General features: G+C 39.5%; 1 protein-coding gene across 1 annotated transcript in view; it reads right to left on the bottom strand.

Moving 5' to 3' along the window:
• LOC150082637 (lon protease homolog 2, peroxisomal-like) overlaps positions 1 to 23,527 on the bottom strand; it is a 285,321-nt gene extending 261,794 nt beyond the window's left edge. The window contains exon 1 of the mRNA XM_090377560.1: positions 23,332 to 23,527. Within this exon, the coding sequence (XP_090233686.1) occupies positions 23,332 to 23,489 (158 nt within the window). The 5' untranslated portion in view covers positions 23,490 to 23,527. The remainder of the gene's footprint in view (positions 1 to 23,331) is intronic.
• Positions 23,528 to 24,651: the final 1,124 nt, after the last annotated feature.

The following is a 24,651-nucleotide window of genomic DNA, read 5'->3' as shown; positions in this document are numbered from 1 at the left end:
GGGAGTCTAAAACACTGATGTAACTGATATTCAAGTGACAACTGAGTCAAGTGAACCATATTTCGGCCAAGTCTGGTCATTCTGTGACAACCAAATCCTTCGCATGTACCTTTGCAAGTCCTGAAATATGGCAATTATTATACTGGACCAGGCAGATGTGAACCAACATAAGCAGTGATCGAGGTGTGGCATCCACAATGCACAAGATTGTTACACTTTTTTTTTTCTTTTTTTTTTTTTGTTAGTTGTTGGCGCATCGGCTTCTGTGGCTATATTGCACCTCCCAAGGTTTTTGCATTTTCTACTCTGATCCAAGCCTGAAGCAGGATTTGAACCCACGACTTTTGGGTTGCCAGGTAGGCACTTTACCCACTCGGCTAGCCCGGTCGGCATTGTTACACCTCTGTGTTACCAGTCAACAGTAGGTGGTAGATGACTCATCAACCAGTGCAATACCACCACTTTGCTTACTGGAGGGTTGAAGTGGTGGAACCCATTTTTAGTCTACAGAGCAAAGGCTCTGGCAATCACGATCTCTTCCATCATGCAGTATGATTGCTGTCTTTTAGCGCCTCCGTAGCCAGGTGGGAAGGAGCAGCAGTGCGTAGCACACGCTTCTTGATTAGACCGGGGTTCGAGCCCGTCACCACCAAATACGGAGGATGCGGAAAGGTTAAGGAATGACCACCGCATATCCTGGAGCAATATGGCCTTAGTTGCTAATGCTCCTAAAAACCAAACAACAACAACAACAGCTGTCTTTTAAGGTTATGATGGACATCATGGCAAGATCCAATCTTCCTTTCGTTACATTTCAAGGGTAAAGTTCTAAAACAGTGTTTGTAGGACAGCTGCTCAATAGTCCACTATCACTAACTCTCTACGAGGCAGCCACCATATTGGTTTGAACTGGTTTCTCAAAATCCTCTGATAGTAGAAATAGCTATTGGTATTGGAAGAGCAGACAGGAAGTTACCGGCCACTGTTTGTTTGTTATTTGGTTTTTAGGAGCATTAGCAACTAAGGGCATATTGCTCCGGGGATATGCAGTGGTCATTCCCTGACCTTTCCGCATCCTCCGTATTTGGTGGTCACGGGCTCGAACCATGGTCTAATCAAGAAGCATGTGCTACGCACTGCTGCTCCTGCCCACCTGGCTACGGAGGCGCCACCGCCCACTGTAGCACTGAAATATGCAGTAGAATTTCTGTGGTTTTGAGACAGGCTCACATTAGCATTAGCATTAGTAGAGGCATTTGATGCAAGAAAGCAAGCTTACGCAGCATCAGCCAAAAAAAAAAACCCACTTCCACTTCACCCCTCTGTTCGTTCAAAATACCTGTCCAGCTGAGCCTTAAACTTATTTAGGCTATCAACCTCCACCACAAGGGATGGAAGTCTGTTCCACCAACCAACCACCCGCTGGCTAAAGGCAAATTTCCGCACGTCTATCCTACATCTGTCTTTCCTCAATTTGAATTTATGCCCTCTTAGGTGATTTTTCTGAGCTAGAGGGAGAATCCCATCAGCATTGAGCATGCTTAAACCATTCAAGGCTTTATACACCTCTATCAGATCACCTCGCTGGTGCCTAGTCTCCAGACACTGTAATTTGCAAAACTTAAGCCTTTCTTCGTAAGAGCACCCCTTTGTTACATTCACTAATCTTGTTGCCCTTCTCTGTACTCATTCCAGCAGCTCTACATCCTTCTTGAAATGAGGCCTCCAGACCTGTATACAGTACTCTATGTGTGGCCTGACCATCGCCTTATACAATGGAATAATCACCTCCTTATCCCTGCTGGAAAAATTCCTGTATATCATTGACAATACTCCATGAGCTACTCTTGCAGCCCGTCTGCACTGCTCAGAGAACTTCATATCTGCCTGCACAACCACCCCCAAGTCCTTTCATTCTCTACCACTGTCAGTGTAGTACCACAGAGTTGATACGTTGCTCTGGGGTTGCTGTTTCCCATGTGTAGTACTTTACATTTGTCAATGTTAAACTTCATTTGCCACCTCTCAGCCCATCTGCTCAACCTTTCCAGATCCTGTTGCAGCAGCATAGTGTCAGTAGTGCCCTTGACAACCCTGCCAACCTTTGTATCGTCTGCAAACTTGGACATTAAGCCCGATATACCATCATCAATATCATTTATAAATACAGAAAACAATAATGGACCCAACACTGAGCCCTGAGGGACTCCACTAATAACATTAGTCCACGATGAGCAGTGTCCATTGATTACCACTCTTTCTCTTCTCCCCCTCAACCACCCCTTTATCCATCGCAGCAATTTGCCTCCAATGTCACACTGCTCCAATTTGTGTAGCAGTCTTCCATGTGCAACAGTATCAAAAGCCTTTCTAAGATCCAAGTATATAATATCAAAGTTATTCTCTGCATCCAGTTCTTTTGTGACTGCATCATAGTATCCAATCAAGTTGGTCAGGCAAGACTTCCCCTTAACAAAACCATGCTGTGTCTGAGCTATAACTGAAGTCTTGTCTAAATGATCCTGCAGTGCTTCTTTAACCAGTGCCTCCATTAATTTTCCTGGAACAGAAGTTAAGCTCACAGGTCTATAATTACTTGTGTCAGCCTTTGATCCTCCTTTGTGAATTGGGGTCACATTTGCACATTTCCAGTCTATGGGTACCTCCCCTGAGTCCAAGGAAGCTCTCATAATTATGGCTAAGGGTTTGCTTACTTCCTTTGCTGCCTCCTTTAATATAACAGGATAGATCCCATCCACCCCAGGTGCCTTTCTTGTGTTTATCTTCAACAGTTTCTCCTCCACTTTACTCCCAGTTATTTCAAGATTCTGTAGCTTACTGCTAGAGTTGAATACACCTCTGGCATTCCCCTCGCTGAATAACTCCTCATGTGTGAATGTCGATGCAAAATATTCATTTAGTTTGTTAGCTACCTGAGCAGGATCATCAACAGTTGACCCATCAATATCAAGTGGACCAATCTGATTCATCCCCTTCCTTCTAGAGTTTACATAAGTAAAGAACTCTTTGCTGTTTTTCTTTGCATCCCTTGCCAACGATTTCTCGTAATCTGCCTTCGCCTGCCTAACCTCCTTTGTAACTTGGTTGCATATCAACTTGTATCTATCATAGGCTTCTGTGTCATGTGTTAATTTGTATGTATCCCATGCATTTTTCTTCTCTGCCATATGCCTCATTAGTTCATCTGACATCCATTTTGGCCTAAACCTTGAACAATATTTCTTAGTTGGTATGTAAAGCCTAGTAGCTTCCAAGATAAGTTCTTTGAATGCTTCCCATTTTGAATTTGCTGTTGGTAACATCATCAGTTGGTCCCACTGTATAGAATTTAAATACTGTCTCAGTCCATCGTAGTCGCCTTTACGAAAGCAATAACCCTTCCCTTTACCCCTAATGGTAGTTACCTCTTTGAGTAAATCCCACTTCAGCACACTGTGATCACTGCCACCTAGTGGTTCATTTATCTGCAGATTCTTAATGCATGAAGAATCACTACTGATAATCAAATCAAGAGTTTTACTCCCTCTAGTTGCCTCTTGAACATGCTGATGTAGAAAACAATCATCCAATAAATCCACAAAAGCCTTGCTAGTGTGTGAGTGACCAGCCCCCAAATTCCAGTCAATATCTGGGAAATTAAAATCTCCCATTATAAGACTCTCTGATTTACTGGCCCACTCTATTTCCCTGTACAGTTGCTTATTATACTCATCAGAGTCATTAGGCCTATAGCACACTCCTACTCTCAATTTTGATCTCCCAATGTTTATGTCACACCAAACTGACTCCACACTGCACTGTCCAGCGATGTCGACTGGCTTCACCTACTTGGTTTTTATGTGTTTCTTAACTAATAGCATAACCCCTCCCCCCTTCCTATCCTGTCTATCCTTTCTGTAGACGTTGTACTCCCCAAATTGCAGTTGTGCATCCCTTATATCTGTGTGACACCACGTCTCTGATATCCCAACAATATCTGCCTTCGATGTTTTGAGCAATACCTCAAATTCATCAAATTTATTTACTAAACTCCTAGCATTGGTGTACACGCAAGTATACCTGCACCTGTTTCTATTCTTAGCTACCCTAACACAACCCATGTGTTTACTTGTACCGCAATGGCTCCCAGCAGTCTCTGAAATACCATGCATCTTGTTTTCCAGGCTTCTGCTCATTCTAATAGAAGCAATGCAAGAATCTCTTTCACCTCTGCCAGTGGCTACTGTCAATCTATTGGTCTTTGTCTCCCCCCAAGCTAGCAGTTTTCCGACCCACCTAACACTGCCTCGATAGCATCAGCAAATATTCTCGCACCCTTTCTATTTAAGTGTATCCCATCCCTGTAGAAGCAATCTCTCCTGTTAACAAGTACAGTCCAGGCTGAAAAAAATTCTACCCCTTGAGCCTTGCACAATCTTTCCAGGGCCGAATTGATCGACAAGGCTCTCATCATATACTCCCTCCTATCGTGTCTGGGCAGAATTGCAGACACTTTCAAATTCAACCCTAATTCTCGGCTTTTGTTCAACAGTGACCTGTACTTGTTAAGTAATTCTGCCGGTCTCCTACTCTTAATATTATTAGTGCCAACGTGTACAACTATATCACCTTTTGTGCCCTTAAAAGATGATATTCGCTCTACAACGTCATCAACCTTTGCCCCTGGCAGACATACCCTGGTCCTGTTCCACCTATCTTTTTTACAAAGCATGTTCCCCGTTTCCCTGACAATAGAGTCACCAACAACTACTAGTTCCTTCGGGACCAGCGCATTCTGCCTTAGGGGTTGTCTCTGTGTCACGCGATGCTCAAGTGCAAGCTCTGGCGTTGATGTGGGCAGCTGAGAGCTTGATGGGCCCCTCAATTTAGTTTCTTCGAGGGCATCCACCCTGTCCTTCAAGCTCTCATATAGGCCCACAAGAACGCCGAGTTGTTGCCTGATATCGATACACTCCTTGCATCGCGCACACACAAAGACATCCCCCTTGGCAGTATCATGTCCCGTACCCGATTGCTCTGCAAACATCAAGCAAACAGTGCATTTCATAAGGCTGTCAGTCAGAGGACAACTGCCCCCCTCAGTTCTGCTCTGAGCCACAGCACTTCCATTAGCTTGAGCCTTTTGCTTTGCTGCTCTGGTCTGAGTCATGATTCTATTAATTTATTAATTAATTATGTTATGTTATTAATTATATTACGTTTGTAATCTAAGTCGTTATATGTATTTATTTAAACGTACAATTTAACTGCTAACGAAGTTCAACTAACGCTATCTAGCACGGTATATAACCTACGGTATATCTAGTACGGTATCACAATGGCGGGAAAGTTACTAACGGTAGCGGTAGTTACGAACACGTGGAAACCCTTACCGATACTTTTACAAGGCCGAGTAAAGAATAAATACACCAAATTAATCAAAATATCACAAAATAATGTTATACTACTAAATTTAAATCAAAAGTTTTAATGTTCCTCATCTTTCAAAAGGAGATGAGGAGTGTGCTATAGGCATAATGACTCTGATGAGTATAATAAGAAAGTGTACAGGGAAATAGAGTGGGCCAGTAAATCAGAGAGTCTTATAATGGGAGATTTTAATTTCCCAGATATTGACTGGAATTTGGGGGCTGGTCACTCACACACTAGCAAGGCTTTTGTGGATTTATTGGATGATTGTTTTCTACATCAGCATGTTCAAGAGGCAACTAGAGGGAGTAAAACTCTTGATTTGATTATCAGTAGTGATTCTTCATGCATTAAGAATCTGAAGATAAATGAACCACTAGGTGGCAGTGATCACAGTGTGCTGAAGTGGGATTTACTCAAAGAGGTAACTACCATTAGGGGTAAAGGGAAGGGTTATTGCTTTCGTAAAGGCGACTACGATGGACTGAGACAGTATTTAAATTCTATACAGTGGGACCAACTGATGATGTTACCAACAGCAAATTCAAAATGGGAAGCATTCAAAGAACTTATCTTGGAAGCTACTAGGCTTTACATACCAACTAAGAAATACTGTTCAAGGTTTAGGCCTAAATGGATGTCAGATGAACTAATGAGACATATGGCAGAGAAGAAAAATGCATGGGATACATACAAATTAACACATGACACAGAAGCCTATGATAGATACAAGTTGATATGCAACCAAGTTACAAAGGAGGTTAGGCAGGCGAAGGCAGATTACGAGAAATCGTTGGCAAGGGATGCAAAGAAAAACAGCAAAGAGTTCTTTACTTATGTAAACTCTAGAAGGAAGGGGATGAATCAGATTGGTCCACTTGATATCGATGGGTCAACTGTTCATGATCCTGCTCGGGTAGCTAACAAACTAAAAGAATATTTTGCATCGACATTCACACATGAGGAGTTATTCAGCGAGGGGAATGCCAGAGGTGTATTAAACTCTGGCAGTAAACTAGAGAATCTTGTAATAACAGAGTAAAGTGAAGGAGAAATTGTTGAAGATAAACACAAGAAAGGCACCTGGGGTGGATAGGATCTATCCAGGTATATTAAAGGAGGCAACAAAGGAAGTAAGCAAACCCTTAGCCATAATTATGAGAGCTTCCTTGGACTCAGGGGATGTACCCATGGACTCGAGATGTGCAAATGTGACCCCAATTCACAAAGGAGGATCAAAGGCTGACACAAGTAATTATAGACCTGTGAGTTTAACTTCTGTTCCCGAAAAATTAATGGAGGCACTGGTTAAAGAAGCACTGCAGGATCATCTAGACATGACTTCAGTTATAGCTCGAACCCAGCGTGGTTTTGTTAAGGGAAAGTCTTGCCTGATCAATTTGATTGGGAATAACTTTGATATTATATACTTGGATCTTAAAAAGGCTTTTGATACCGTTGCACATGGAAGACTGCTGCACAAATTGGAGCAGTGTGGCATTGGAGGCAAATGGCTGCTATGGATAAAGGGGTGGTTGAGGGTGAGAAGACAGAGAGTGGTAATCAATGGACACTGCTCATCGTGAACTAATGTTATTAGTGGGGTCCCTCAGGGTTCAGTATTGGGTCCATTATTGTTTTCTGTATTTATAAATGATACTGATGATGGTATATCAAGCTTCATGCCCAAGTGTGCAGACGATACGAAGGTTGGTAGAGTTGTCAAGGTCACTACTGACACTATGCTGCTGCAACAGGATCTGGAAAGGTTGAGCAGATGGGCTGAGAGGTGGCAAATGAAGTGTGGCAAGTGATGGGCTGAGAGGTGGCAAATTTAACATTGACAAATGTAAAGTACTACATATGGGAAACAGCAACCCCAGAGCAACATATCAACTCTGTGGTACTACACTGACAGTGGTAGAGAATGAAAGGGACCTGGGGGTGGTTGTGCAGGCAGATATAAAGTTCTCTGAGCAGTGCAGACGGGCTGCAAGAGTAGCTCATGGTGTATTGTCAATGATATATAGGAATTTTTCTAGCAGGGATAAGGAGGTGATTATTCCCTTGTATAAGGCAATGGACTTATCTTGGACAGGCCTGGAGGCCTCATTTCAAGAAGGATGTAGAGCTGCTGGAACGAGCATAGAGAAGGGCAACAAGATTAGTGAATGGAACAAAGGGGTGCTCTTACGAAGAAAGGCTTAAGTTTTGCAAATTACAGTGTCTGGAAACTAGGCACCAGCGAAGTGATCTGATAGAGGTGTATAACGACTTGAATGGTTTGAGCATGCTCAATGCTGATGGGATTCTTCCTCTTGCTCAGAATAATCACCTGAGAGGGCATAAATTCAAATTGAGGAAAGACAGATGTAGGATAGACATGCAGAAATTTGCCTTTAGCCAGCGGGTGGTTGGTTGGTGGAACAGACTTCCATCCCTTGTCGTGGAAGTTGATAGCCTAAATAAGTTTAAGGCTCAGCTGGACAGGTATTTCGAACGAACAGAGGGGTGAAGTGGAAGTGGTTATTTTTTATTTATTTATTTTTTTTTTTTGGCTGATGCTACATAAGCTTTCTTTCTTGCATCAAATGCCTCTACTAATGCTAATCTCACCACAATCCAGAGGAAGACTCTTAGGGAGTTAAGACAGGATAACAGCACTGTGGTTCTACCTACAGATCCTTTGCTTGTAGGTAGAACTACAGACCCTTTATCTGTAGGTAGAAGGATCCTCAAAGTAGATTACCATCACTTGGACTTCTTAAACAACAGGACAGCTTTTAATGTGACTCGTAAAAATTCCCTGGTAGGATTAGAATGCTGTGTTCACAAAATCCTGTAGAGTTGGCTGAATTCCAGGAAGATCTCCAAGGACTGGTATTGGACATTGCATGCCACAGGATGGCAGTTATCTAAATTTTATGGCCTACCAAAAATTCATAAGGCAGGGATCCTACTTAGGCCAACTGGGTCATTTTTCGGCAGCTTTACACATGCACTGTAGATTTCTAACCAAATATCTGCTGTTGTAGCATTTATACAAGCTCAGCTAATTGAAGACTCTGAGGCTATAGTTGTTGTTGTTGTTTGGTTTTTAGAAGCATTAGCAACTAAGGCCATATTGCTCCGGGGATATGCAGTGGTCATTCCCTGACCTTTCCGCATCCTCCGTATTTGGTGGCTCACGGGCTCGAACCGCGGTCTAATCAAGAAGCATGTGGTACTCACTGCTGCTCCTGCCCACCTGGCTACGGAGGCGCTGAGGCTATAGTGTACTTTAACTGTTGATGATACGTGGTATCATCAACAGTTAAACCATTCATATCCGGCACACCAATGTGATTTGTCTGCTTCATCCTAGTGGTTATATAAGTAAAGAAATCTTTGCTGCTGCTATCAGAATCATGCAAAAAATCGTCAGCATAATGTCAGAGAATCATTATGTCCTAAGAATGGACAATTACAGTGATACAAATGATCACCAGACTAACCAATGGCCAAGTGCACTAAGTTTGGTGGTGATTATATTGGGTAGGGTATGGATGCGGCTTTTTGTAGGATATTGTTTCCATTGATTGCTTGTATCTGTAGCATGCACTAATAACATAAAAGGAACTTCTGAAATGCTCCCTAGTACAGTGATTTTTACACCAGCCCTTTCTATGTCTACTAAATGCAAAAAACAAAATTCAGTATAAATTCTTTGAAGGCAACATCATGAAGAGGAAGAATGCATGGAATGCAATTCCACTATGCTGAAAAACTGCTTTTGAACTTAATTTTGAGGCATCAATAAATATACACCATTCATTAGGATTGTGTTCAATGCCCACTTTATTGAGAAGACCACTAACATCTTTACATAAACAGATAGGATATTGTTATGCATAATGAAATATTCTGAAATATTTTGTAATGTTTTCAGTATACCATAATTTTAATTCCTGATTCAAGTAACTTCCACAGTTGTAATCTAGATAAACAAAAGACATACTTTTATTTTTCCCAGTTAAGTTACATCCTCAGATTTTTGGTGCAGATAATACAGCACATATATGGAGCTCACGTTTTGTCCTGTTCACCAATTTCACACCAAAGTACAAAGAATATGCACATTTAGTAATACTGTAGGTTTTCTTCCTCTGGGTTCTTGTTGCAAACCAACCATACATGTAACAGAAATTGTCAGAGTGATTTGGACACTTTCTTTCTTCTACTTAAATGTTGCCAAGTGGTCAGGAGTGAGATGCAGTGTACACGCTCTTTGAGTGGGCCATGGTTCAAGCCCATAACTGCTAAATATGATTAATGATTGTATTCAATTTAGCATAAACTCCTCTGACCTGATAGTCATGTTGGAGTATAAACAAAAACACTTTAAAAACACAATTACTAAGCACAAAACACAGAAGAAACAAACAATATGCAATAAAATTATGCAGATAAACTTGTACACACACTTGTGCTGCAACTGTTTCTGTTACTGAAAGAGAGGCGGAAGGAAGACAGACAAGGTTGTACATGTTAACGCTCCCCAACATTACTGCCCTCTGTGAACACATGCCAACATTATTACTTGCAGACAATATAACAGCTCAGTGACACACCTACTTCCCTAAATTTTAGAAAGATATGGGTAAATACAAAAACCTATATATGTAAAAATTGAAGTGACATGAAATTTTAAGAATTATTTTTTATAACTGCACATAAAAATTGACAAACAACTGATATATTAGTGGAGATAAAAAGCATGTGGTCCAGTGTTATTAAGCAGGACAAACATATAAAGTGGGAAGTGTTTTCTTTTCTTTTTGTTTGTTTTTGGCTGATGTTTATGTTTACTTCTTTGCATCATTTTTCCACTACAATTACTAATTAAATAGTGCAGCCGATATCTAGAGGTCATCTAATTTTGGAGTTTATGGTGTAATTAATTTAACCCTTTTGAAAACTCCAATAATAAAAATTATATACTGCACTCACTCAGCAGCTACAAAGTTTGGAACATTACACTGTTCCAAACTTTGAACAGCAACCCAAGGTGATATTCCATATACTGTATATAAATAATGCCTCTGAAAAGTAACTAGACAAAAATTACAAAAAAATAAATGTTCAAAAGACAAATTTATTATGAAAATCATTCAATACAGTCCATGTGGGACTCTATATAGTTATTACCACTCCTTTGATTATTGAAAGCTTTCTCGAAACTCTTCTAAAGTTTGCTCCTTGAGAGGGTTGGTCATTAAATTCCTTTGGATGGTATGAAATCATTTCCATTCCAACTCAGTGAAGAGAAAAATCAGCTGGATCCCATCTGGTGAGAAAGGTTGTAATAGTAGTGGCATGTGATGCAAGAAAGCAAGTGTATGAGCTTATGCAGCATCAGCCAAAAAAAAAAAAAAAAAATTCACACAACCATTCCTTCTAAATGTTTGTCCAGTTCCTCCTTAAATTTATTTAACCTATTAACTTCCACAAAAACAGATGGAAGTTTGTTCCAGCAATTAACCACCCGCTGGCTAAAGGCAAATTTGCGCACATCTATTCTACATCTGTCTTTCCTTAATTTGAATTTATGCCCCCTTAGGTTCGTAATCTGAAAAAGTGGAAGAATCCCATCAGAATTCAGCGTGCTCAACCCATTCAAGGCCTTATACACCTCAATCAGATCACCGTGCATGCACCTAGTCTCTAGCCATCGCAATTTGCAGAACTTAAACCTCTCTTGATTAGAGGATCCGTTCTCCCCACACCAATCTTGTTGCCCTTCTCTGTACACGCTCAAGCAAATCTACATCCTTCCTAAAATGAGGCCTCCAGACGAGTACGCAGTACTCAAGGCATGGCCTGACCATTGCCTTATACAGAGGGACGATCACCTCCTTTTCCCTGCTAGCAAAATTCCTATATATCATTGACAAAACCCCATGACCTGCCCTGGCAGCTTGTCTGCAATGCTCAGAAAACTTCATATCTGACTGCACAATTACTCCCAGGTCTGTTTCATTTTCTACCACCTTAAGTGTAGTACCACACCGTTGGCACGTTTCTCTGGGGTTACTTCTACCCATATGAAGTACTTTGCATTTGTCAAGGTTAAACTTCAGTTGCCACTTCTCAGCCCTTCTGCCCAAATTTTCTAGATCCTGTTGCAGTAGCACACTGCCATTACTGTTACTAACAACAGTGCCAACCTTTGTATCACTGCAAACTTCGACACTAAGCCTGATATACCTTCATCAATATCATTGATAAATGTACAAAACAACAGTGGACCCAACACTGAACCCTGTGGGACTCCACTAATGACATTAGTCCACAAAGTAGCACCCATTGATTAAGACCCTCTGTCTTCTCTCACTCAACCATCCTTTTATCCATTGTAGCAATTTACCCTTAATACCATTCTGCACCAATTTGTACAGTAGTCTTCCATGTGCAACAGTGTCAAAAGCTTTCCCGAAATCCAAGTATATGATATCAAAATTATTTTTTGCATCCAGTTCCTTTGTAACCACATCATAATAATCAATCAGATTTGTCAGAGAAGACTTTACCTTAACAAACCCATGCTGTGTCTCAATTACTGCTGCTGTCTTGTCTAGATGATCCTGCAATGCATCTTTAACCAGTGACTCCATTATTTTACCCAGAACAGAAGTTAAACTAACTGATCTGTAATTACCCGTGTCACCCTTCGATCAACCTTTGTGAATTGGGGATACATTTGCACATCTCCAGTTGGTGGGGATCTCCCCTAAGTCCAAGGATGTTCTCATAATTAAGGCTAAGGGTTTGCTTAGTTGCTTTGCTGCCTCCTTTAATATAACTGGATAGATCCCTTCCACCCCAGGTGCCTTTTTTATGTTTAACTTCAACAATTTCTCCTCCACTCTGCTCTCAGTTATTACAAAATCATTAAGCACCCTGCTACAATTTGATAACCTTCTGGAATTTTTAAACCTTAATAACTCCTCATGTGTGAATGTAGATGCAAAATACTCATTCAGTTTGTTTTCAATCTGAGCAGGATCATCAACAGTTGAATGATCGATATCAAGTGGATCAATCAGATTCATCCACTACCTTTTAGAGTTTATATAAGTAAAGAAATCCCTGCTGTTTTCCTTAGCATCCTTTGCCAAAGATTTCTCGTAATCTGCCTCAATATTTCTTAATAAGTATGAAACTTTTAGTAGCTTCCACTATTAATTCCTTGAATGCTTCCCACTTAGAATTTGCTGTTGGTAACATCATCAGTTGATCCCACTGCATAGAATTTAAAAACTGTCTGGAACCACTGTACTCACCTTTATGGAAGCAAAAACCCTTTCTTTTACCCCTGATGGTAATTATATCTTTAAGTAAATCCTACATCAGTACACTGTGATCACTGCCACCTAGTGGTTCCCTTATCTGAAAATTCTTAATACACGAATGATCACTCGTGATAACCAGATCAAGAGTATTACCCTCTCTGGTTGCCTCTCGAACATGCTGCTGCAGAAAACAATAATCCAATAAATCCACAAAAGTCTTACTAGTGTGCGAGTGACCAACCCACAAGTTCCAGTCAATATCTGGGAAGTTAAAATCCCCCATTATAAGACATTCTGATTTACTAGCCCACTATTTCTCTGTACAATTGTTCGTTGTACTCATTTGAGTCATTAGGCCTATAACACACTCCTAATCTCATTTTTGCTTTCGCAGTGCTTAGGTCACACCAAACTGACTCAACAGTGCACTGTTCATCTATATCAACTGCATGCACTTCTTTTGATTTTTTTTCTCTTAATTAACAGCATAACACCTCCTCCCTTCCTATCCTTTCTGTACACATAATTCCCAAATTCCAATTCAGCATTCCTAATATCTGTGTGACACCATGTCTCTGATATCCCAACAATATCTGCCTTTGATGTCTTAACCAACACATCAAATTTATTTACTATACTTCTAGCATTGGTATACATGCACCTATTCTTATTCTTAGTTACCCTAACACATCCCATATATCCACCTGTTTCCCGATGACTGCTATCAGTCCCTGAAACCCCCAATACCCCCTCGCTCCAGGCCGCTGCTTATTCTAATAGAAGTAGTGCAAGAATCACCTTCACCTCTACCTGCAGCTACTTTTAACCTTTTAGTCTGTGAATCCCCCCCAAGCTAGCAGTTTTTCCGACCCACCTAACATCAGCAAATATTCTTACACCCTCTGTATTTAAGTGTATCCCATCCCTGTAGAAGCAGTCTCTCCTGTTAACAAGCACAGAACACGCTGAAAAAAATTCTACTACTTGAGCCTTGCACATTCCCTCCAGGGCCGAATTCATTGACAAGGCTCATCATTTACTCCCTCCTATCGTGTCTAGGCAGAATTAGACACTTTTAAATTTAACCCTAACTCACGACTTTTTTGCAACATTGACCTGTACTTGTTAAGTAAATCTGCAGATCTCCTACTCTTAATGTCATCGGTGCCAACGTGTACAACAATATCACCTTTTGTGCCCTTAAAAGATGGTATATGCTTTACGTCATCAACTTTTGCCCATGGCAGACATACCTTGGTCCTATTCCATCTATCTTTTTTACACAATATATTCCCCGTCTCCCTGACAATAGAATCACCAACAATAACTAACTCCTGTGGGAATAGCGCATTCTGCCTTGGCGATTGTTGCTGTGTTGCCTGATGGCCAGGAGTGAGCTCTGGCATTGAGTTGGACAGCTGAGAGCTTGACAGGGCCCTCAATTTTTTTGAGGGCATCTACCCTAGACCTCAAGCTCTCATAGATGCCCATTAGAACACTGAGTTGATGCCTAATTTCTAGACACTCTCTGCACCTGGCACACACAAAGACATCCTCCTTGGCTAGATGCATGTTCTGTTCCAGAGAATTCGGCAAACATTTCAGAAGTTGCACATTTTTTAGGCTGTGATGCGTTGGAGAATCGCCCCCCTCAGTTCTCCTCAGAGTCACAGCACTCCTGCCACTGTGCCCGTTGCTTTGCTGCTCTAGTCTGGTGCATGATATTTTAAATTAATAAGATCAATAAATTTAATTAATTAATTGTCAATACTACACTATCTAATAGAATCCTAAATGCAGTGATGCATATCACGCTATATAATTTTATGTTAGAGCTACCTAGTTACCACAATTAAAAATTTGGATTCCCTACCATTCTATACAAAAACAATGGCTGCAAGATTCAAACGAAACAATGGTTTTACGTATATTAAGTAGTAATCTACAAAAACTCTTATCTAAATTAAAAATAAAAATAACCAGCGTAACTAGAACTATAATACTACATATAAAGTACAATATTAAATAATAATTAGGTAAATAAAATGGCAAATACTATTGCTTTTTCAGAACCTGTAATTCACAGCTGTAATTTTTAAAGAGAGTCAGCGCCCTCTCATTGGTTGAGGAGTGTCTCGGCAACACTCCTCAATCAATCTGCAAAATGATCTAAACCTACCAAACACTTTGTCATTCAGCACAAATTAGGAAGTTACAACCTCTATGATATCCATTTCTACCAATAATCTGCTATGTCTTGCTTATTTTTCTGAAAAAATCTCAAATATCAGTTGTCTCAACCACTACTCATCTCAGTTATCCTAACTGCTATCAGTTGCTCTATGATTCCTTTCACTACAAAGGTGGTACATAGCACACATCCACTGTGATATTCCTTGGAGACTCCATAATTTTAAATCACCTCTGGCTAAGATTCTCTGCCCTATTCTGTCAACATCAACTGTGCCTCCCAACTCCACAAATAAAGCAAGACTATTTAACTTCCTCTCTTTTAAACTCTTAATTACTCCAGTCTAACTTTCCTAGCAGTGAGATAATTTTTCACGGCAATTTTAACATTCACAATGCCAGCTGGCTTTGGTATTCCAGTTACAGACCCAGCTGGTGAAGATGCTGATGAGGCTTTTGCAATTACTAATGACCTCATGCAGCTGCTTCATTTATCTACCCACAATAACAGACAAATTCAAACCACACATATAACACTCCTGATCCTTTTCTCTGCAACAATCCTTCAAAGTGTATGGTCAATGTTAGTGATCCTCTAGACATCTCCGATCACAACTTGACAGTGGTCTCTTCTCCAGTGGAGCCTCTCTCGTGGCTGTTCTCAAAATAATGTCTTTTGCATCACTGGAATATGAAATGGAATAAGTTGCACAATTTCTGTTCTTCTATTTCCTTGGTTGATTACTGTTTTAAATCTTCTGATAGCAATGTTTGCTCATATTATGTCAACAAAATATTCTTATAGAGATTGAATCTTTTAATTATGCATTTCACTCTGAAATCTCATCCTTTATCTAAACTTTGGTTTTCCAATAAATGTGCTAAGCCTGTTCAAGATAAGAATGTAGCATTTTTTGGTTTGTACACAAATTCTAGGCTTTATTTTTCTGCCTACATTATGGTTGCAACAATTCTAAAACAGTCAATTAGTTATTAATCAACTCAATCAATTTTGAACACACTAAAGTTATAAAACTTGTTTCTTGTCCAAATGGTACATGAGCATTCTAGTCTCTTGCCAAAGCTATTGGCTGCAACTTCTCTCCATCTATAATCTCAATTCTGTTACAACCTAATAGTTTATTGCATTCTCAACCTAATTATATAGCTGACATACTAACATTATACTTTTCTCCTAACTATTGTATCGATGACCTTACACAATCACTCCACCTACCATACCCAATGCACTCCACTCCTGATGCCAATAAAGCTCCAGGTCCTGATGGCATTTCTTCACTTGTTCTCAAAATCCGTGCTCCTGTTCTGTATCACCTTTCCACACTCTCTTATTGCACTGGTGTTTTTCCTTCTGCTTGGAAATTTGCTCATATCCAACCAGTTCCTAAAAAAGGTGACAAATCCTTCACTTAAACCCCATTGCACTTACCTTTACTCTTTCCAAAGCAAATTGAGAAATCCATCAATTGCCAACTCTTAAAACTATCTTGAAACCTTCAATCTGATCAGAAATCACCAGTATGAATTTTGTTAGTGTTGCTCCACTGATGATATTGACTTATTTTACTCATCTTTGAACAAATTCAATGGAAAAGTTTGGGTGAAATTCAAGCAGTTGCTCTTGACATTTTAAAAGATTTTGATCATGATTGGCATAAAGGTGTTTATAAATATAATCCCATCTTATGAGCTGCCAAGACAATTTTGTAATTTGATATTCAGGTTTCACACAGATCACTTGCTGAAGGTGATGGTAGATGGCTGTCTTCTAACTTCTAAAGTAATTCTGGTGTTCCACAAGGTTCAGTCCTTTCTCCCACTCTTATCCTGATGTATGTATAGCAGGTTGCCGTAGACAAGTGGTCAAGCACGAGGATAACTAAGTACACGTGCTTTGAGTGAACGGGACTGTAGCCCGTGGCTGTTAAATACGGTTGTGTTTCTTGTATTTGTGTACCTTGCAAACTTTCCTCTAATTCTATTAAAAAATCAGACCGATACAAATTCAAAATTCCCCCAAGGCTATTGTCCACCAACCAATGTAAAACCCCTGGCATTGCTGCTGTGAAGGATGTATTGTATATACCACTTTTGTATACAATAAAGAAATCCTATTCAAAAATCTGCTGATGATAGTACACTATATTCCACCTTCCAATTTGAGAAACATTGCCTTGCACAAGCAGCTTCAGCTTCTTAAACATCTATGACAATTCTTTATATACAAATCTTCAGATAATTCTCCATGGGGGTGTAAAAAACTTAGTTAAATTCAATCCTTCTAAAACTCAGTCCTGTCTTATTTCTTGCAAAAAGAGTCTACTGTTCGTTTGCTCACCTTCAATGGCACTCAGATTTCTAGAAAAGATCACATACCTCTATTACTCTGGCTTCTAATCTCTTTTAGCATAAACAAATTAAAAATATTGCTCTCGGCATTACTTTCCTTCTGAAAAACTTTGTACAAATCTCAAATCCACCCTACTAAACAAATATTGTCCCCATATCTATGGTGCATCCAAAACCTCTCTCAAGCGTCTTGACTCAATTCAAAAGAGGGAAATAAGATTAATTAATGACCCCTCTTTCTACTCTTTATCATAGGCATTGTTAATGCTACATGCCTTTTCTTCCATGGACACTATTCTGAATTGGTATGTGCAATTCCCCCCCCCCCAACTCTCTTCCAAAACAGTTCAAACATGTGCCACAACCAATCAACATCCCACTTCCAACTTCAAACTCACAGAAGCAACTTTTCCTCATTCCTTCCTTCATATACAGGGTGATTCACTACCAGTGTGACAAACTTGCAGTAGGGGGCACAAAGACAAATCGGAATCACATAGCATTGCAGGGTCCGAAATGCTTTTGTCATGCGGTAGAGGACGTTGAACGGGAGGTCGCGTGAACAGCGATCCCACTGGAAGTCAGCATTTACGAACCAGTTCCCGAGGCAGTAGGATGGACAAGTATTCAAACATTGAACTGGCCGACATGCACCTTGTGTATAGAGTATGAGTACTCGAGCGATAGGCCAACAACTGGGTATTTCCCAATCCACTGTATGGAGGATACTGTCAACAAACCAAATGAGTTCATACCATCTGCAACGCGGACTGTAACGGGTGCGCCGCTCTGCACTTGTACCAGGAACGTTTCCAGCACAGGCATGCTCCTCATCATACGATTTTCGCACGTGTGCACAGAAGGTTACGTGAGACTGGTTGTTTCATGAGAGGTACCATGAATCGAGAGTGAACGACGAGGACGCCAGCAATGAAGAGAATGTCCTACATCTTGCAGAAGGCATTCCGAGTATGAGTACTCGAGCGATAGGCCAACAATTGGGTATTTCCCAATCCACTGTATGGAGGATACTGTCAACAAACCAAATGAGTTCATACCATCTGCAACGTGTCCAATCATTGGAGCCTGTGGATTATCCACTCCGGAGGACTTTTGCTACTTAGTTTCTTCAACAGAGTGCAACAGACAGTGCATTTGCTGCATCCGTATGTTCACAGATGAGGCAAGTTTCACAAGAGAGGGAACCTTCAATCAACATAACGCCCATTTGTGGGCTTTGGAGAACCCCCATGGTATGCGAACACATGCAACTCAACGCCGTTTCTCTGTCAATGTTTGGGTCGGCATTGTTGGAGACTACCTCATTGGACCGTACCTTCTGCCCTCTCGTCTGGACGGTAGGGCATACTTGATCTTTCTACAGCAAGTCCTGCCCGAACCTATTGAAGAAGCACATGTTCCTCAGTCGTTGCGCTACTCAATGTGATTCCAGCATGATGGGGCTCCCCCACATTACATTAATGACGTCCGCCAACACCTAAATGTTACATTTGGACAGCATTGGATAGGTCGTGGTGGTCCGGTTCATTGGCCTGCTAGATCGCCGGACCTATCATGCCTGGACTTCTTCTGCTGGGGTCAACGCTTCTTGATTAGACTCGGGGTTCGAGCCCGTCACCACCAAATACGGAGGATGCGGAAAGGTCAGGGAATGACCACCGCATATCTCCTGAGCAATATGGCCTTAGTTGCTAATGCTCCTAAAAAACCAAATAACAACAAATCTGCTGGGGTCAAATGAAGACATTGGTGTACGAGACCCCCGTTGATTCAGTTGAAGACCTCATCGCTCGCATCTCTGTAGCTGCTGGGGAGATTCGAGACACGCCAGGAATCTTCCAGAACATTAGGGATTCCATGCGGCGGCGCTGTGAAGCCTGCGTGACTGCTTCTGGTCGAACTTTCGAACACCTTCTGTAGCATGGCTTTTTGCCAATGTAAAGCTTGTCATTAAAATGATTTCTGTTACACTAACGAGTTGCTGTTTCTGTTCTTTTTCTTTGGTTCTTTGTTCACGCAACCTCCCGCATGACGAAGGCATTTCAGACCCTGCAATGCTATGTGATTCCGATTCGTCTTTGTGCCCCCTACACCTCCTGCTAGTTTGTCGCACCGGTAGTGAATCACCCTGTATATTTCCAAAAAATTACAATCTTTAGAAATTCAGATCTAATGTCAACAAGTATCTTCTGTCTTCTGAGTCTTTTAGGTCTAAGCCTATTTCTTTGCTGATATGAAAAGCCTAGTAGCTTCTTTGATTACTTTGCTGAACACTTTCCATTTAGAATTTGCTATTGGTAAAATCATCAGCTGGTCCCACTGCATACAATTTAATAACTGTCTGAGACCTCTGTAATCACCCTAATGAAAGCAAAAGCCTTTCCCTTTACCCTTGAATACGGAGAGTAAAATGTATACAGAAATGACAGACAGGACAGGAGAAGTGGAGGGGTTATGCTCTTAATTAAGAAGAATATTAAATCTAAGGTCACTGCCTTAGATTTAATATTCTTCTTAATTAAGAACATAACCCCTCCACTTGTTGACTATTTTTTTTTTATATTTTATATTTATGTTTGCTTATGTTTATTTCTTATACTTTACAGTTTATATTTATAACATTTTTTCATTTTAAGCAGAATTAATAAAAGTTTTGTTTCATTGAAAATTATTTGTAAAATACACAACAATTTTAAATTTTTGATTACCAATTCTTATGTAATGTTAAGAATTGCTCTGTTTTTTATTGCAGAGTACCAGAGATACTAATTTTAATAACAATGCATATATAACTGACATCTTCATCATCACTAATTATAGATATAAACAAATACATCAATACAAATACATCGATAACATAGGGACAAAAACTGGAGATGGCCTAAGGCTCCAGAATGGTTAAATTCACCACTGGCTGCTGGAGAATTTAGTACTTTTGCACATCCACTGTAACTCTGCAGTTTCTGTGAGTCCCACTACAACTTAGCAATGTGAAGAATGAGTGCCTCAGTTCCAGCACAATGTATGTATGTCATACCATACCCAACTTCAGTATCTTCTCTCTTTGCAAGATGTCAAATTCTCTATGGCAAAATTGCAAGATGTTTTAGAAAAGCTGACATGAGAAAAACCAGGGTCAACCCAAATTTTCAGAACACTGGATCAGAAAAGAACATTGCATCCTGAGAATTTAGACCAAAAAGCCAAACAAAGAAAGCCAACATTCTGCGCAATGAAAATCCAAAGACCGTCCAAATTCTAAAAAAAATGTTTGTTTTTTTTTTTTTTTTTTTTAGAATAACATCCCAGACTGCAATATAAAACACCGGAAAGCCATAAGAAGAAAGCTGGTAACCTTTATGGGACAGAAAGCCAGACAAATACTTAGTGATAGATTTTAATGGTGGTAAATGGCCAATACAGGTCCCCTTCCCCAATGGAACAAGTTTCTCAACTTTAATGGGGAACAGAAAACAAAACCAGTCCATTTCCATTTGGTGTGTGTGAGAGAGAAGCTATATTCTCTGATGTGCTGGCCTCAAAGGATGCAAAGTTCATTTAGCATTTTCAATGATAATTAGTCAATCACTGGTTTCAGTTATTCGATAAATTTGGAATACTGCTCATGGCTGATTTAGTTACATTTTGTTGACCAACTTCAAGAAATAGTGTCCAAGTTTTGAGTGATTTTGCCAACTTCAAACATGTAATATTGAGTTTCTTATTTTCTGGTGGTAGTAATATATCATTCACAAAATTATATTAGTTCTGCAGAAGATATCACTGTCTATCAACTAGAATGAAGAAAAGAATTGCAAGTATGTCACACTTTCTATGAAACTGAATGGGTTTCATTTGCTTTTGATGAAGGAAAAAAAAAAAAAAAAAAAATTAGCAGTCGCAGAAAACAATTCAAATGCAAATTTAAGATATGCATATCACTGAAGTTTTGTGGTCACAGTTTTTAACAATGTTCCTAAATTTTAACTGCAGTGAACCAAAATTATGTGCACATTCCATTGTGGGTTTCTTTTATTCTAATTTATTTTCTTCACTTTTTATAAATCACTCTTAACCACTTTGCACCATCCTTCCCAATTTGATGCGAATGTCACAAAATAAATGCTTTACCTTAATTATAAATTGATAAGAATAAGTGTCCAACCATAACGAGTCTCAATTTATACAGTATACCAAAAATAATTTTATTTGATTCATTCTATTCTGTTATGCAATTTGTCTACCCAATCCTATTAATAGAGTTATAAAAACTCTACTATGCATAGTTAGAAAGCCAAGATATCACAGGAAAAGACAGCTAATAGCTGTGTAAAGCTATATACTGTACAATTATCTAAGGAGTGTACTGCCATGCAATGATCATAAATAACCAATTCAAGTACTCTCTGAAAAGATTTGAGCACTCAGCATAGTCAAAAATGCAGATTTACACTAAGATATTTGATTACTAATTCTGACAGTAAGAGAATACTTAAAAATATATTATTTTTTATTATAAAATAACAAATCATATAAAATAATCACATAAAAAATAAAATATCATACAAAATAACAAAATAGAATAAAATGGCAATAATTTCTTCCCAAAATAATCCTAAACTAAGATTTAATATATATATTTTTAATTTGAATAAAGAAAAATTAGTTCAGTTTTGTTACATAACAAAACATTATGATACAACAAAAATTATAATAGTTTGGCAGTATAGTAAAAGAATAAAAATCATTTAAAAACAACCAAAAAAAAAAAAAAAAAAAAAAGCACTGTTACTACTTCCTGTATTGGTATTAACAGGTGATTTAGAAAATACCAAGAAGCGTAACTGCAAGCAAAAGGAGAGTTATTCATTTTGTTTTGTGCAGAAGATAGTGGTGAAACTACCATACCTGCAGATACGCCACTACGGAAGGGGCAGTGGTGGGGGAGGTGACTAAGATCCGGACACCTAAAGGCTAGTTTGGTTGGTTGTTAATTAAAAATAAAGTGAGGGGAGCTATTCAGAAATCTTTGGGTTTAGAATTTATAATTTTGCCTCTGATGGAGGCACTGTATTTTACTTGCCCACAGGTGAGGGGGGAGCGGATGATAGTTGTCCTTTTCTTAAAAAGTTCATAGTTTTTTTGGTTTTTTTTTTTTTTTTGAAGGTAAAAAAAGCAGAGAAAAAACTTTCTCCTTATAGTGACTGCGTTGGTCTGTGCTCCCCCCCCCCCACCAATGGCAACCTTGACGTCCTAGAGCAACTGCGCCAAAGAATACCCAGTAAAACTACCTTTGCAAAAGGCATCAATTTATATTTCTAAGAATCGTCACTGTTCTTCCCAGTGGGCTTCTAATATCTTTCGATATTCTGTATCCACATTCGACCATTTCAAGGGTAACCTATTATGTTGCACGATAATTACATCAATACGTATGATCCTAAACATGCTGGAACTACGCATTATAAGAAACATGAACAGTAACCAACAACAAAACATGTCACCACGGTTTATGTTTACGTTCGGAATAACACATGGACGCGACCAGTCGCTCCTACAACAGCACTTACATCGAGATAACCAAGAAAAATTAAATTTCTATGCATCATAAATAACCATAACAGTACGAAGATGTTTTAGTGGCCGTTACGAGCCACCATCACATCTCACCAGCCTATAAAAAAGAAAAAAGTGAAAATGAGTGTTTAGTCTGCACCCTTGCAATTTCGTTCACAGTAAAACGACAATACCAAAATTGGTATTTAAATGTTAAAAACATTACTTATACAGTTTGGTAAATTTTGGGGTGGATTCTTTTATCGTTTTGGTTATCTGAATACCTAAAACAATTCCAATAAAACAAAATAACAACATTGCGGCCAGAGGGCAATGGGATTCACCTTGTGCGTCACAGGGTACAACATGAGTTTTGCAACCACTGTACTTTATATAAGAGATAAGAATAAAGAAAAGAAACAGTAATTCTTACTTTTTGTATGAAGTTACAGGTATCCTAATAGACGCGCCGGGAAAAAGAACACCATCAATTAATAAAAGTGGCAAACGACGAGGTAACTTAATATTTGGTGTCGCCATTTCAACCAGAAACACTGCTTCGACGCCCTCTACAGCAAGGCGATCATACATTATTCCCTGGCCTTGCCGAGGGTGTGCATGTTTGTGAACCTGCTAGGCAACTGATAACACGTGTGCGAACTTTCGAAACCCACCGGCACAGTCTAAGGAAATGCTCCAACAGCGACCAATAATCGTACAGTTAGAAATTACGCCATGAGTTACGTATCGTTGGTTTATTAAGCCGGTTTCACCAAGAGTCTTGAGTGTGATACTGCAGCTGAGTATCAGTGCGTTCGTAGAACTTCATGTTTTTATATGTTCCAAAGAAAAATACTGAGGGTGATTTGTAAATTTCAGGTGTGAGGGCTATTTGCAAACCGTTCCTTGTGTGTGTTTTGTAAGGTATGGTAAAATATTTGTACCTCCGCTCATCTCCTTGAAATCAGTATTGGTGTTGGCATGGTCAGAGCTACTGTGGGGGACGGGGAACTATAATGATTTGGGGGGGCGACAAATTGATTATATGCGTGATTGACAGTAACTGTTAATATTCGAAAAATAGCATTTATCCCAATTTAATCATGCTCTAACCCTACTGAATCCACCACTGAAAGTATCTAATTATTGAAAAAACAAACATAAATTTATACTTGACTTGTACTTTAGCTCTACAGCAAGTTATATAATTTTTAAGTGTTTGGGAATTACTTAAATCAATGTTTAAATATTTTTAATAAAATATTTAAACACTGATTTAAGTTTACATATTTTTACTTAAATGCTCTATGCGAATCCAAGAAGTTATCAAATATATAATTTCTGTTTCGCCAGGGGGTACATTGGATTCTAAAAAGATTACATTACCGAATAACTACTACAATTTAAATTTTTCATTACTTACTAAAGAAATACATTAATAGAAGACCCATCAGCCAAAATGGTCATCCAGGTCAGGGGTATTACATATAACTCACCTGCACTAGCATAGCTAACCTTTTTCGGGCCCGGAGGCAAAGAACATATTCCGGTTCCTACTTAATTAATGAAAATTGCAAAAACAGGAGACAGCCAAAGACGCCGGGCCGCTAAAGGGCCCGAAGGTAAATTGCCTTGCCTGCTTACATGGTAGCTACGCCACTGCTCACCTGGCTGGCTGATCATAATGGCGGATGAGGCATAGCTTCAGCAATTCGACATCTCATCAATGTGGAAGTCTCTCAAAGCTCTGTTT

Source organism: Mastigoproctus giganteus, chromosome 7 (genome assembly GCF_048544385.1).
Source record: "Mastigoproctus giganteus isolate SK-2022 chromosome 7, ASM4854438v1, whole genome shotgun sequence".
Lineage (NCBI taxonomy): Eukaryota > Metazoa > Arthropoda > Arachnida > Uropygi > Thelyphonidae > Mastigoproctus > Mastigoproctus giganteus.
Note: the sequence above shows the minus strand (reverse complement) of the source record. Positions and strands in the feature narration are given on the sequence as shown.